This window comes from Squalius cephalus (genome assembly GCF_949319135.1).
Source record: "Squalius cephalus genome assembly, chromosome: 17".
In the NCBI taxonomy this organism is placed as follows: domain Eukaryota; kingdom Metazoa; phylum Chordata; class Actinopteri; order Cypriniformes; family Leuciscidae; genus Squalius; species Squalius cephalus.
In genome coordinates, this window is record NC_137138.1 from 35,171,543 (window position 1) to 35,183,628 (window position 12,086).

Here is a 12,086-nt window from a genome sequence, read left to right on the forward strand (position 1 = left end):
AGAAAGATTGATTAGTTATAAAGAAAGATAGATTAGTTAGAAAGAAAGAAAAAATGATTAGTTAGAAAGAAAGAAAGATACATTGGTTAGAAAGAAAGAAAGTAAGAAAGAAAGAAAGAAAGAGATTAGTAAGAAAGAAAGAATGATTGATTAGTTATAAAGAAAGATAGATACATTAGTTAGAAAGAAAGAAAGAAAGAAAGAAAGAAAGAGAAAGAAAGAAAGGATTAGTTAGAAAGAAAGATAGATTAGTAAAAAAGAAAGAAAGATGGATTAGTTAGAAAGAAAGAAAGATAGATTAGTTAGAAAGAAAGAAAGATGGATTAGTTAGAAAGAAAGAAAGAAAGAAAGAAAGAATGGTGGATTAGTTATTTAGAAAGAAAGACATATATTAGTAAGAGAGAAAGAAAGGATTAGTTAGAAAGAAAGATAGATTAGTTATAAAGAAAGAAAAAATGATTAGTTAGAAAGAAAGAAAGAAAGAAAGAAAGAAAGAAAGGATTAGTTAGAAAGAAAGAGATTAGTAAGAAAGAAAGAATGATTGATTAGTTATAAAGAAAGATAGATACATTAGTTAGAAAGAAAGAAAGAAAGAAAGAAAGGATTAGTTAGAAAGAAAGATAGATTAGTAAAAAAGAAAGAAAGATGGATTAGTTAGAAAGAAAGAAAGATAGATTAGTTAGAAAGAAAGAAAGAAAGAAAGAAAGGATTTGTTAGAAAGAAAGAAAGAAAGAAAGAAAGAAAGAAAGAAAGAAAGAAAGAAAGAAAGGATTTGTTAGAAAGAAAAATGGATTAGTTATAAAGAAAGATAGATACATTAGTTAGAAAGAAAGAAAGAAAGAAAGAAAGAAAGAGAAAGAAAGAAAGAAAGAAAGGATTAGTTAGAAAGAAAGATAGATTAGTAAGAAAGAAAGAAAGATAGATTAGTTAGTTAGAAAGATAGGAAATGGGCTTCTCCACACACACAGCTCGCGCTGAATAGCGATGCAGTGCCAAACGCTGCTCCTCCTGCATGGACTCCACCACCGCAGCGGCGTCTTGATGTGAGTGAGCATATAGATAATCACAATTTATGGTTAGGCTAAAGTTAATCCTCTGGGGTCGACAAACGCGCGGCGCATTTTGCTGGATTTTTTCATATAGCGGCAAAATATGAATATGCCTACAGAGAGCGCGCGCTATTGACATCAACTCGATAAAACTCATCAGATGCATGTACTTTACGTCCGACCCTGTGAGTCACTCTCCATTATAGAGTCTGACAGCAGCTGCCAATTAATCCGTCACTGCGGGTCTCAGGTGCACGCCCCCCCGCTCAGCCCCGCCCTCGGTGCGTCCCCTCTATCTCCGCTGGGGTCTTACCCACTCTTGAAGCTCCGCCCTCTGTGCTGATTATTTACATTTAAAGGGACACACACAAAAACTGCGTGTTTTTGCTCGCCCTCAAAAAGTGACAATTTTAACATGCTATAAAATTTATCTGTGGGGTATTTTGAGCTAAAACTTCACACACGCACGCACACACACACACACACACACACACACACACACACACACACACACACACACACACGCACACACGCACACACGCACACACTCTGGGGACATCAGAAACTTTTTACAACTTGTGAAAAGCGCATTATAGGACCCCTTTAAAAACCGCACAGTGACTCTCAGCTGCTTCATACTAATTCACTGGAAACATCGGTCACACAACTCGAATGTGAAGTTTAACGCTGGCTATTTTCAGTTTTAAAGGCCTTGTCCACACTAATACGTTTTGCTTTGAAAACGCATCTTTTTCTCTCCGTTTTGTCTTCCGTAGACACAGAGACGGCGTTTTTATGAATGAAAACTAAGCTTTTTGAAAACTCTCCAAAGTGGATAAATCTGAGAACAGTGTGTTCGTGTTGTAGTGTGGACTGTCAAACCGGGGGTATTTAAAAAAGATGACGTAAGTTTAGTCATGTGACGCTGTTGTACCAATAGATACTCATGTATATACCAGTGTTGTGCCTGTTATGTGCCGTTCACTTTCACACATGATGATATGTTACTTCACACACTCTTCATATCAGTCCTGCAAAGATGACAGAAAACTCACTCGCATCTGCTGTCCTGCGGTGAAACATGAGAGATTTAGTGTTTCAGACCAAACACATAATGGTTAGTGAGAGCGACCCGGACGATCAGTGAACGCTGAGATATTTAGATAAATAAGATAATCCTGTCAGAAGAATTGCGTGATGTCTTGATTATGTCTGCATCATCTCAGTGAGCTTTCATGAGGGTTTACGCGTGCGCTGTAAGCTGAATTTAGCGCTTTCTGTAAACGCTAGTGTGGACGGAGAGCGCTTTTAAACGAAAACGGCGTTTTTAAAATGTATCTGGATTAATGTAGACGCAGCACACGCTACAGAGGCTCCTGTTGCTTCAGCTCGCAGAGGATATTTGTGTATTACGGCTTCCTACAGGAAGCTGTGGCCTGACTGCAGTTCTGCTGTGTTAAACTCCTCGACTCGACACACACACTCGCTTTCTCTCGGCCCGTGACTCTACGAATGCCGTCCACATGAGTCTCCTGCGCCTCCACAGGCTCTCGGTGGTCTGGAAGAACTGGATGTTCAACCAAGATGCTGAGGCTTCTGACGCCGGCTCTTCTTCGCAGGTGGAGAACGCCAGCGAGAGCGACGAGGACGCTCTGCAGAGACACGGACCTCAGAGACACTCGCGACGGCGCTTTCATAAGGTGAACGCCGGAGGAGAACGACAGCTCATCGTAGACGCTCAGGACGCCTCGGACACGGTAAGAGTTCCAGTATAAGATCATTTCTAGAGGTTCAACAGTCTATATGTGACCCTGGACCACAAAACCAGTCATAAGGGTCAATTTTTTGCAATTGAGATGTTATATATGATCTGAAAGCTGAATAAATAAGCTTTCCATTGATGTATGGTCTGTTAGGACAGTATTTGGCTGAGATACAACTATTTGAAAATGTGAGGGTGCAAATCTTCTTTAAATTTGTTCATTTATGTTGGCGATTGTGCTGCATCCATTCACAAAAACACATTTTTGATATATTTAAGGTAGGAAATTTACAAAATATCTTCATGGATCATGATCTTTACTTAATATCCTAATGATTTTTGGCATAAAAGAAAAATCGATAATTTTGACCCATGCAATGTATTGTTGGCTATTGCCACAAATATACCCGTGCGACTCAAGACTGGTTTTGTGGTCCAGGGTCACGTAATATGATTTCTAATGTCTGAGAAATGCCTGTATGTGGCGAGTGAAGTTCAACACGCTCGTGTGTTGATGAGTTTCTTGCGCTGATATGATCTGTCCGTCAGTTAGGCTTCTCAGTAATCTGTTGGACACACTCCTCAGTTCTGGGAGACGAGGCTTTGTGCCGTTAGTTAGCAGCAGAGACTGTACTGTACTGTTTCCTGTGTGTGTGTGTGTGTGTGTGTGTGTGTGTGTGTGTGTGTGTGCACTTTGTTTTTCTCAGCCGGTCAGTGTCATATGTTGGTGCATATAAGCATGTTTATTGAACATCCAAGGCCAAAGAACATTAAACTACCCAATAAAGTCTACTGTATCACATTTATATTTCTAAGGGATCTCTAAAGGATCAAACCTGTCTCACACAGTCTCCTCCAGTCCTTCTGTCTCTGATTAAGAGTTTTCTCTTTTATCAAGTAAAAGTCTTTTAGTGTAATTGTACAATCATCCTCCTTCAGCTCGTGTGTTTCTGCTGTCAAATCTGCTCTGATTTATCAAGGAAACATAAGAATAACTTTGATATTGTTAGTAATATTTCAGACTAACGCAGCTTCGGTTTACTTGATTATCCAGACATAATTTTTTAGAAAAATCAATATGATCATCAGGCTTTTTTAAACTACACCGCTTTTGATCATCAAAACTAATCATTTAAATATCATCTTACTAAGACATTATTGGCAGATATCGATATTTATATGCATTTTATGGCAGTGTCTGTTATGCTGCAACATTCTTGAATGTCCTAATTCTTTATTCTTCATAATCTTAAATCTTTATTATCATCATGTTTTAATTCGAATGAATGTCAAGTAGAGAAATTAACATACTTTCACATGGAGTGTGTGTGTGTGCGCATCTTAATCATAAGTTCATTCATCATTACTTAATTAGTAAATGTCATTCAGTGTTTTCGAGAGTTGCACCACATGACATTGATTTGGCACGCACAATATAAGCAGTGAAACCTTTAAGATATTGTTTTTTATTTCCCGTTCTTTTAGTAAGACTTTTTTCTTGATGATGATGATATCAGGGCAGTTATTTGACCCCCAATAAATGTATTTTTGAGTGCATGAATAGACAGGCCATGGCTGTGCGTTCAGTAAAGGCTCAGCTTAGATGTGAAATGATCAGCAGTGAGAAAGTAAACAAGATATGCAAACTAGAGCAGAGTGTTTGTCTGTGGTGTAGCTTCCTGTCAGACTGAAGCACGTCTGGGCCACTGAATGTCAGTCAAGCTCCGATGGCTCTCCAGCCTCTGCTGTCACTGCTTCTGTGTTTCTCCATATGCCATGAAGAGTGGAGTGGAGTATTAGTGGAGTATTAGTGGAGTATTAGTGGAGTATTAGTGGAGTATTAGTGGAGTATTAGTGGAGTATTAGTGGAGCATTAGTGCTGTATCGTAGAGTACCGTATAGTATTGTAGAGTGTCGCAGAGTATTGTAGAGTATTAGCGGTGTGTCAGTAGATTATCAGTAGAGTATCAGTAGAGTATCAGTGCTGTATCAGTGCTGTATCAGTGCTGTATCAGTAGAGTATCAGTAGAGTATCAGTGGAGTATCAGTAGAGTATCAGTGCTGTATCAGTAGAGTATCAGTAGAGTATCAGTAGAGTATTGTAGAGTATCAGTGCTGTATCAGTAGAGTATCAGTAGAGTATCAGTAGAGTATCAGTAGAGTATTGTAGAGTATTGTAGAGTATTGTAGAGTATCAGTGCTGTATCAGTAGAGTATCAGTAGAGTATTGTAGAGTATCAGTGCTGTATCAGTGCTGTATCAGTAGAGTATCAGTAGTGTATCAGTAGAGTATTGTAGAGTATCAGTAGAGTGTCAGTAGAGTATCAGTAGAGTATTAGTGGTGTATCAGTAGAGTATTGTAGAGTATCAGTAGAGTGTCAGTAGAGTATCAGTAGAGTATTGTAGAGTATCAGTGCTGTATCAGTAGAGTGTCAGTAGAGTGTCAGTAGAGTGTCAGTAGAGTATTGTAGAGTATTAGTGGTGTATCAGTAGAGTATTGTAGAGTATTAGTGGTGTATCAGTAGAGTATTGTAGAGTATTAGTGGTGTATCAGTAGAGTATTGTAGAGTATTAGTGGTGTATCAGTAGAGTATTAGTGGTGTATTAGTAGAATATCTGCTTAATATCTGTTGACTCTTTATTGTGATGCTCTTCAACAGACATTCTACTGACTATAAGTAACTTTGCAACTACATGTCAACTTATTCTAACCCTAACCCTACCAGTCTACTAATACTCTACTAATACTCTACTAATACTCTAATGAGAGTTAGTAGAGATGTCAGTGCAATGTTACTTATAGTCAACAGAACGTGTTAAAGGGACCATCAAAATAAATTTAAACCATGGTGTGTCCTGAAGTTAAAAGTCTAAAAGTCTGCAGACACAACTGTGTAAGACTTCCTTAAAAGTGTAAACATCAGTTGCATGCTGGGAAACCTGTTTATTATGGCTGCGTTTACACTGACCATCGTTTTACCATATCTGTTTTTTTGGTCCCACCCCTTCCCTTAAAAAGTCCCCCTGTAGTCAATCATTTTATTTTATTTTTTATTTTATTTTTTTCGGTGAAAAAAATGTCTTCATGCCTTAAAATATCTTGAATGTAACTCGACACCCTTGCCTCATTTAGTATGCGCGGTTCTATGAATATGCAAATGAGCCCCGCCTCCACTCACTCACTCAGCTCAGAGATCCACTGGTTGACGATCACACGTTGATCTGATTGGTTACAAGGTAGTTTGTGATGTCAGAAACACCAGCGATTTCAAAGCGTGTTTTTGAGACTGTCTTTGGTTCACTGCAGTTTTAAGGAGGAAATACTCAGCAATGCTGTCGACTTATGAATTTACACATGGTTTGTCTTAAAGCAGATTAAAAACACCACATAGACACATAAACAACATTAAAAGCTGGATTTTCACCACAGGGCGACTTTAAGACCTACTCGTATCTGATATCTGTTTACATTAATCTCCATCAAAACTAGAATGACTCCACGGGTGATCGCTTTTGATACGAGGAACATGGTTGACCCTTAGGTTTTGATTTTATTTTATCTGCAGGTCATTAGATCTAGAATTCTGAAATAAAGTAAGTTTACGTTTATTTGAATTAATTTAGTGACCGTACGTGTGTGATTACCTGCGTCTCTATACAAACCTCAAGCCGTGAGTTTAATTACTTCAAAAACAGCAACGTCATCACCTCATTGCTGAGAAACAATGCAGCTTTTCACTAGTGAAGATATGTTTATTTATTTAATTCATGGAGCTGAAAACAAGTATCTGTGCTCCGGAATGGAAAGAGAATCGGATGTATCTACTTATACGTAGATCAGAAGTCCATATAGTGGATTATAACCACACTTGAATGGATGCATCTTTGTGTTTACTGTGCAGCAATATCCGAACAGTGTCAGAGAGCCTGTGTCTGCTGTTGAGTCGGTGTCGAAATGATTTGAAACTGATAGTGACAGTGCAGTGTGTCACAACTGTGTCATTTGTGTATGAGTAACACTCGTGCTCCGCTAATGCAGCGCGATGGCTAATGTTATGTGTCATCGGGACTCTAGTGCCTCACTGACGCCTGTGTAGTTTTTATCTTCAACTTGAAGAGATGCAGTACAGCAAAGTGCTTTAGTAGTAACACGCAAACGTAATGTTTCATAAGTGGTAATACTTGTTCTTTCTTCAGTTGGCATCACCTCTGTAGTCCTTTGAAAAGATCTTGAAACATATTTTCTGCCTCTGTAGATGTAAAAACTGACTTGTGTATAATATAAGAGCATTTGCACTTTGTTAAAAATACACAATAAAAGGACAGAATGCACATTTGACGTGTAGTGACATCAGCAGCAATCCACCTGTCACTCAAGTGGCCACGCCCTTAATTATGCAAAACTTTAAGGCTTAATATCATTTAAACGGATGAGTTATACAAATATTCACCCCCCTCACAGTCGTCAAGAAGGGCAAAATTAGCTATATAGACCAAAACCACTTTTTGTACCAGGTTGTAAACATGTTTTTTTTCTGATGTAAAGTTGGGCATTTTAACATGCGGGTTTATGGGATTGACTGTCTCTAGTGGCCAGTCGAAGAACTGCAGTTTAAGTCACTTCCGTGTTGGTTTCAAGAGAGACCGGAAGGTTGCCGCTTGGTTTTCAACCAGACAATTTTTTTTAGGAATGCACCAAATTTCCATTGCCAAAAAATTTGCCAAAAATGCATTATAGGTGCGAGCAGAAACAGGTTAGACCCAATCGCTCTTTCGGTTATTAGCGCTTTAATATAGCGTCACATGTGCTTCATGAGGAGAGAAGCTTGGCTCCAAATTAATATTGATTAATATTGATAATATTAACTTGAGCTGGATAATGACACTAACTTTACAACATCGACACTGTTGTTGAACTGAACTGGATAATGACTCTATTGTCTTCCGTAGAGCTGCTTTACAGCTGAAATTGAATTCGTTTTATAATTGATGAATTTTACAACATCAACAGTGTTTATTATTGTAAAGCTGCCTTGAAACATTCTGTAGTGTATCAGTATTTGCGCATTTTCGTTTATCCGGGAGTGACGCGCGGTCAAGATGGCGACGGCCGGCTCCGCCCACTTTGGGCTTCATAAATGGTCTTCAGAAACACTACGGGTGACGTCATGCACACAGTCTGTGTTGAAAATACTGGAAAAGCCTAAGCATATAAATAGGGGTGGGAATGTTCAGACGCCTCACAGTTCTTGTTTCAGTTCATGGGATCACGATGCAAAAAAGGTTGTGAATGAATACTCCTTTACCCAATGCTTGTGTGTGCTGCGTATTTCTCTTAGCAACACGCAAAGGACAAACTCCAGTGGAATCAACTGTGAGTCTCTTATGCGCTTCACGCTTGATATCAGTCAGAAGCCGCATTTCCATTATAGATTGCCGCAAAACTTTTGCGATATTTTCTAAATGTCTGTTCCATTAATTGATGCTATGCGACTGAAACGTCATTTTTTTCCCTCTCATGATAAGTCATTCCAACAATCATGGCATCGGATGTTAGTAGGTTTACATACATCTCAGTCATCGCACTAGACATTATATTTAATGGAAGGAGACATGGGCGTTTCATCCAAGCATCAATGGCAAGGATAGACCGAGAGCAGCTCATATGAGAAGTTTTCTGGGTATTTCTCCCTCAAATCTGCTTCAAGATCTTGATAAATTGTGGGATTTATTTGTGGTTTAGAGTCCAGTATTCCCGTATAATTTGTCTTTCATGAGTTTAATGAAGAACTCTGTCTCGTCTTCTGTCCAAACACACCTCATTATCTACGGCAAGTGACCCTTTCCATTGCAGTTTTGCAAAATAATCCTTTTTCTAACTGCCTGAAAATCCACCTCACGCGAGAGTAAAAACTTTTGCGATAAATGGGAGTTTTTACTAAATTTTCCATTGGCCGTATTTTCAATTCGCAATTTCAATTTGCCCAATTTGAAGGGTAATGCAAACGCGGCTACTCATGAGGCTCCTCTTGAGCTGGACAGGTTTGCTGTGCTCTCATCATTAGTCTGCACGAGAGCGGCTGGAAGCTTCACGAGGAGAATCTCTGCTGTTTGTGCTGGAGGTCTAATTTTAGAGGATGACATCATGCCAGCCCTGCCCCCCCCCCCCCCCCCAGCTCATGTTTTCATCCACTCAAAGCAGAGATCATCTCTCATGTTGGATGATTTTCACTCGCTTCAGATCCCAGCACACTCTACAGGAAGTGTGTGTGTCCATGTGTGTGTGTGTGAGGAGCTGAGAAAATAGCAGGAAGTGATGTGTGCAAGCTCAGCCCTGCAGGCGTTAACTTCCTAGCGCTGGACCTGAAAGTCCACCATGCAGACATAAACATCAGTCATCATTTACTCATCCTCATGCCTTTACAAGCTCGTATGACTTTCTGTTCATTTTTTTATGGAACACAACAGGAGCAACTTTGAAGAATGATCCGCTTGTCCTTTTCTGGAGACTGAAGCGTTCACACGAAAGCATCATAACAAGAGTCCATGTGACTCATGCTGTCACTTCTTTCTCCGATTTCATTTCCACCATTTTTTTATTCAATTCAATCAATTTAAATCTTTAATTAGGGGTTCAAGCAAGTAATTGTAAGGGTTTTTATTATTTTTCTTCTGCTGTAAAACTGATCGTGCAGACCGAACTGGAAGTGCTAGAGACTTGAAACTTGGCCAGATGTTAGGTCTCAATTTGGGGAGAGACGGACAGAAATAATCTCTGGAGTCTGAATATCAATAATTATGAAAAAAAAAAAAAAAGTTGAAATTTTGATTCACGGTTGCTAAGGTGCGCCAAAATGTTTGAAGTGGGCGGAGCCACTGTTAGTAAAATTACTATAACTAGAGAACAGAATGAGATATATTCACCAAACTTGGTACGCATATGTATGAGCTCAATTTGAGGTCACAGTAATAAAAAAAAAACATGGCGATTAGACACTTTTTTTTTTTTAGGCGCTATAACATAGATTAGGCACTATAACAGGAAAAAAAAACATGGAAATGGCTATAACCCCCCAAAAGTTAGTCCGATTGACTTGAAAATTGGTATGCACTGTCTTTGTCCAAGGTGCCATGATAGCCTGTGAGGGCATTGGCGTAAAGCAAAAAACATGGCCACCATGGGCCAATGAAGTTTGAGCACCTATTAGGCAAGGTTAACAGAGGCCGATCAGAACGAAACTTCGTTTCGGCTCTTTTATCACGATATGCATATCATTTGATAGATCTCCTCATACTGAACAACTTTGAACCACTGCTGGCAATCAAATCGTTCATTAAATATTCACGATTATGTAAAAACCTACTTTTGCAAACTAGTCCTAGGTTTTTAATCAATCTGAATAAAACCAACACATTGTAATTCTCTGGACAGTCCAGATCAATTATAATCCAAAAAGTTGAACTTTACCCTTTGGGTTGCTAAAACAGGGTCATTTAGAAAATGGGTGTGGCCAAATGCACACAAAAGCCTGTAACTCCTAAACGAAAACTCGGGACTTCGCGAAAATTGGTGAGCATATGCGACATATGGTTCTAAACAAGCAAGCAAACATGTATGAAGATCGGACCATAGATGGCGCTATAACTGTTAAAAATATAAAAAAAACATATATGTCCTATGTTAAATTGCCTATATTAGCTATAAAAGGCCTATTCCTTCTATGATTTAATTGGTTACATGGTTGCTAAATAAACTAAAATATATTTTTGTACATCTTTGTCCATCTTGATGTACGTCACTTCTCAGACAAACCACGGCCCGATAAGCACAAACACATTTACCGGTAATCAGTGAAAACAGGAAGCGTCCAACACCAACCCAATTTTCTTCATGCCTTAAATTATCTTGAATGTAACTCGACACCCTTTCCTCATTTAGTATGCGCGGTTCTATGAATATGCAAATGAGCCCCGCCTCCACTCACTCACTCAGCTCAGAGATCCACTGGTTGACGATCACACGTTGATCTGATTGGTTACAAGGTAGTTTGTGACGTCAGAAACACCAGCGATTTCAAAGCGTGTGTTTGAGACTGTCTTTGGTTCACTGCAGTTTTAAGGAGGAAATACTCAGCAATGCTGTCGACTTATGAATCTACACATGGTTTGTCTTAAAGCAGATTAAAAACACCACACAGACACATAAACAACATTAAAAGCTGGATTTACACCACAGGGGGACAAATCAGGTCACTTGCTTCAGTTGAATGTTTCTCTAGTGAGATGCTAGTGCACGTTCACAATGATGTTTAGTTAGCATGAGGAAACTGATATCAAGCGTGCGTGTGTTATTGTCACTGTCACTCTTCTGAAAGCTTGAGACAGTGAGACCCTTGTGCACACAGACTCATTAGTGAGTGTCACAGACGCATTAATCAGCCTCGAGACGCCACTGTCACACTGATGCGCTGTGTCTTAAATGTACGTTTCCTGAAGAAAATGTGAGTGGTGCTTGCAGTGGCAAAGCTCAGCACTGGGCAGATGCTAACACAATTAACATGATGCTAACATGACGCTTATAAAAAAGGATATTTTTTTTAGCTACATAAGGCAAACAGGTAGTTTTAAAGTATATTTAGATACCCAAATAATTTTTTTTTGTGTTCCATGCAGGTATTTTATATTGATAGATTTAAGTTTTTATTAATTTATTATAAAAAACATATAATTTTTGCCCCCTGCGCGCGCGAGTCGAGGCTTCTGAACCAGCGCCCGTGACACTCAGTCTCTCAGAAAGGAAGCACATCCGTTGTGTCTGTCATGTTTACGCTCTACATCTGCACCAGTTCTTCTCATGCACTCAGTGAACCTGCCTGAAGCTGTCGTTTCACAGGGGAACTTACAGTGGAAGATTTGATGTCGGTCGGTTTTGTTCTACTAAGAGATTTAAATGTCTACTCTATAAAAAAACACTGGGTTAAAAACAACCCAAATTGGGTTGTTTTCAACCCAAGGGCCGGGTAAATATAGGACAGAACACATGTTGGGTTTATTTTACCCAGCAAATTGGGTTGTTCATTTAACCCAGCTTGTGTCGTGTTCAGCGGAGGAACTTCTAACTTCAGACCGCCGCTTTCACTCGGAGCAGAAATATGCGGAGACTGGCTCCATAACCTGTCCATAAACAATCAGTGAACAGTTCTGAGAGCATATTTTAACATCATACGTATTTATATTCTGTATCTTTTTGAATAAAATCATAACATTTTATTTTG

General features: G+C 39.1%; 1 protein-coding gene across 26 annotated transcripts in view; it reads left to right on the plus strand.

Annotated features, from left to right (window-relative positions):
* Positions 1-12,086, plus strand: part of rapgef6 (Rap guanine nucleotide exchange factor (GEF) 6) — a 158,389-nt gene that overhangs the window by 57,012 nt on the left and 89,291 nt on the right. For all 26 annotated transcript variants that reach the window (XM_079847102.1, XM_079847123.1, XM_079847111.1 and 23 more), the window contains one exon: positions 2,669-2,806. In XM_079847102.1, the coding sequence (XP_079703228.1) occupies positions 2,669-2,806 (138 nt within the window). The remainder of the gene's footprint in view (positions 1-2,668; positions 2,807-12,086) is intronic.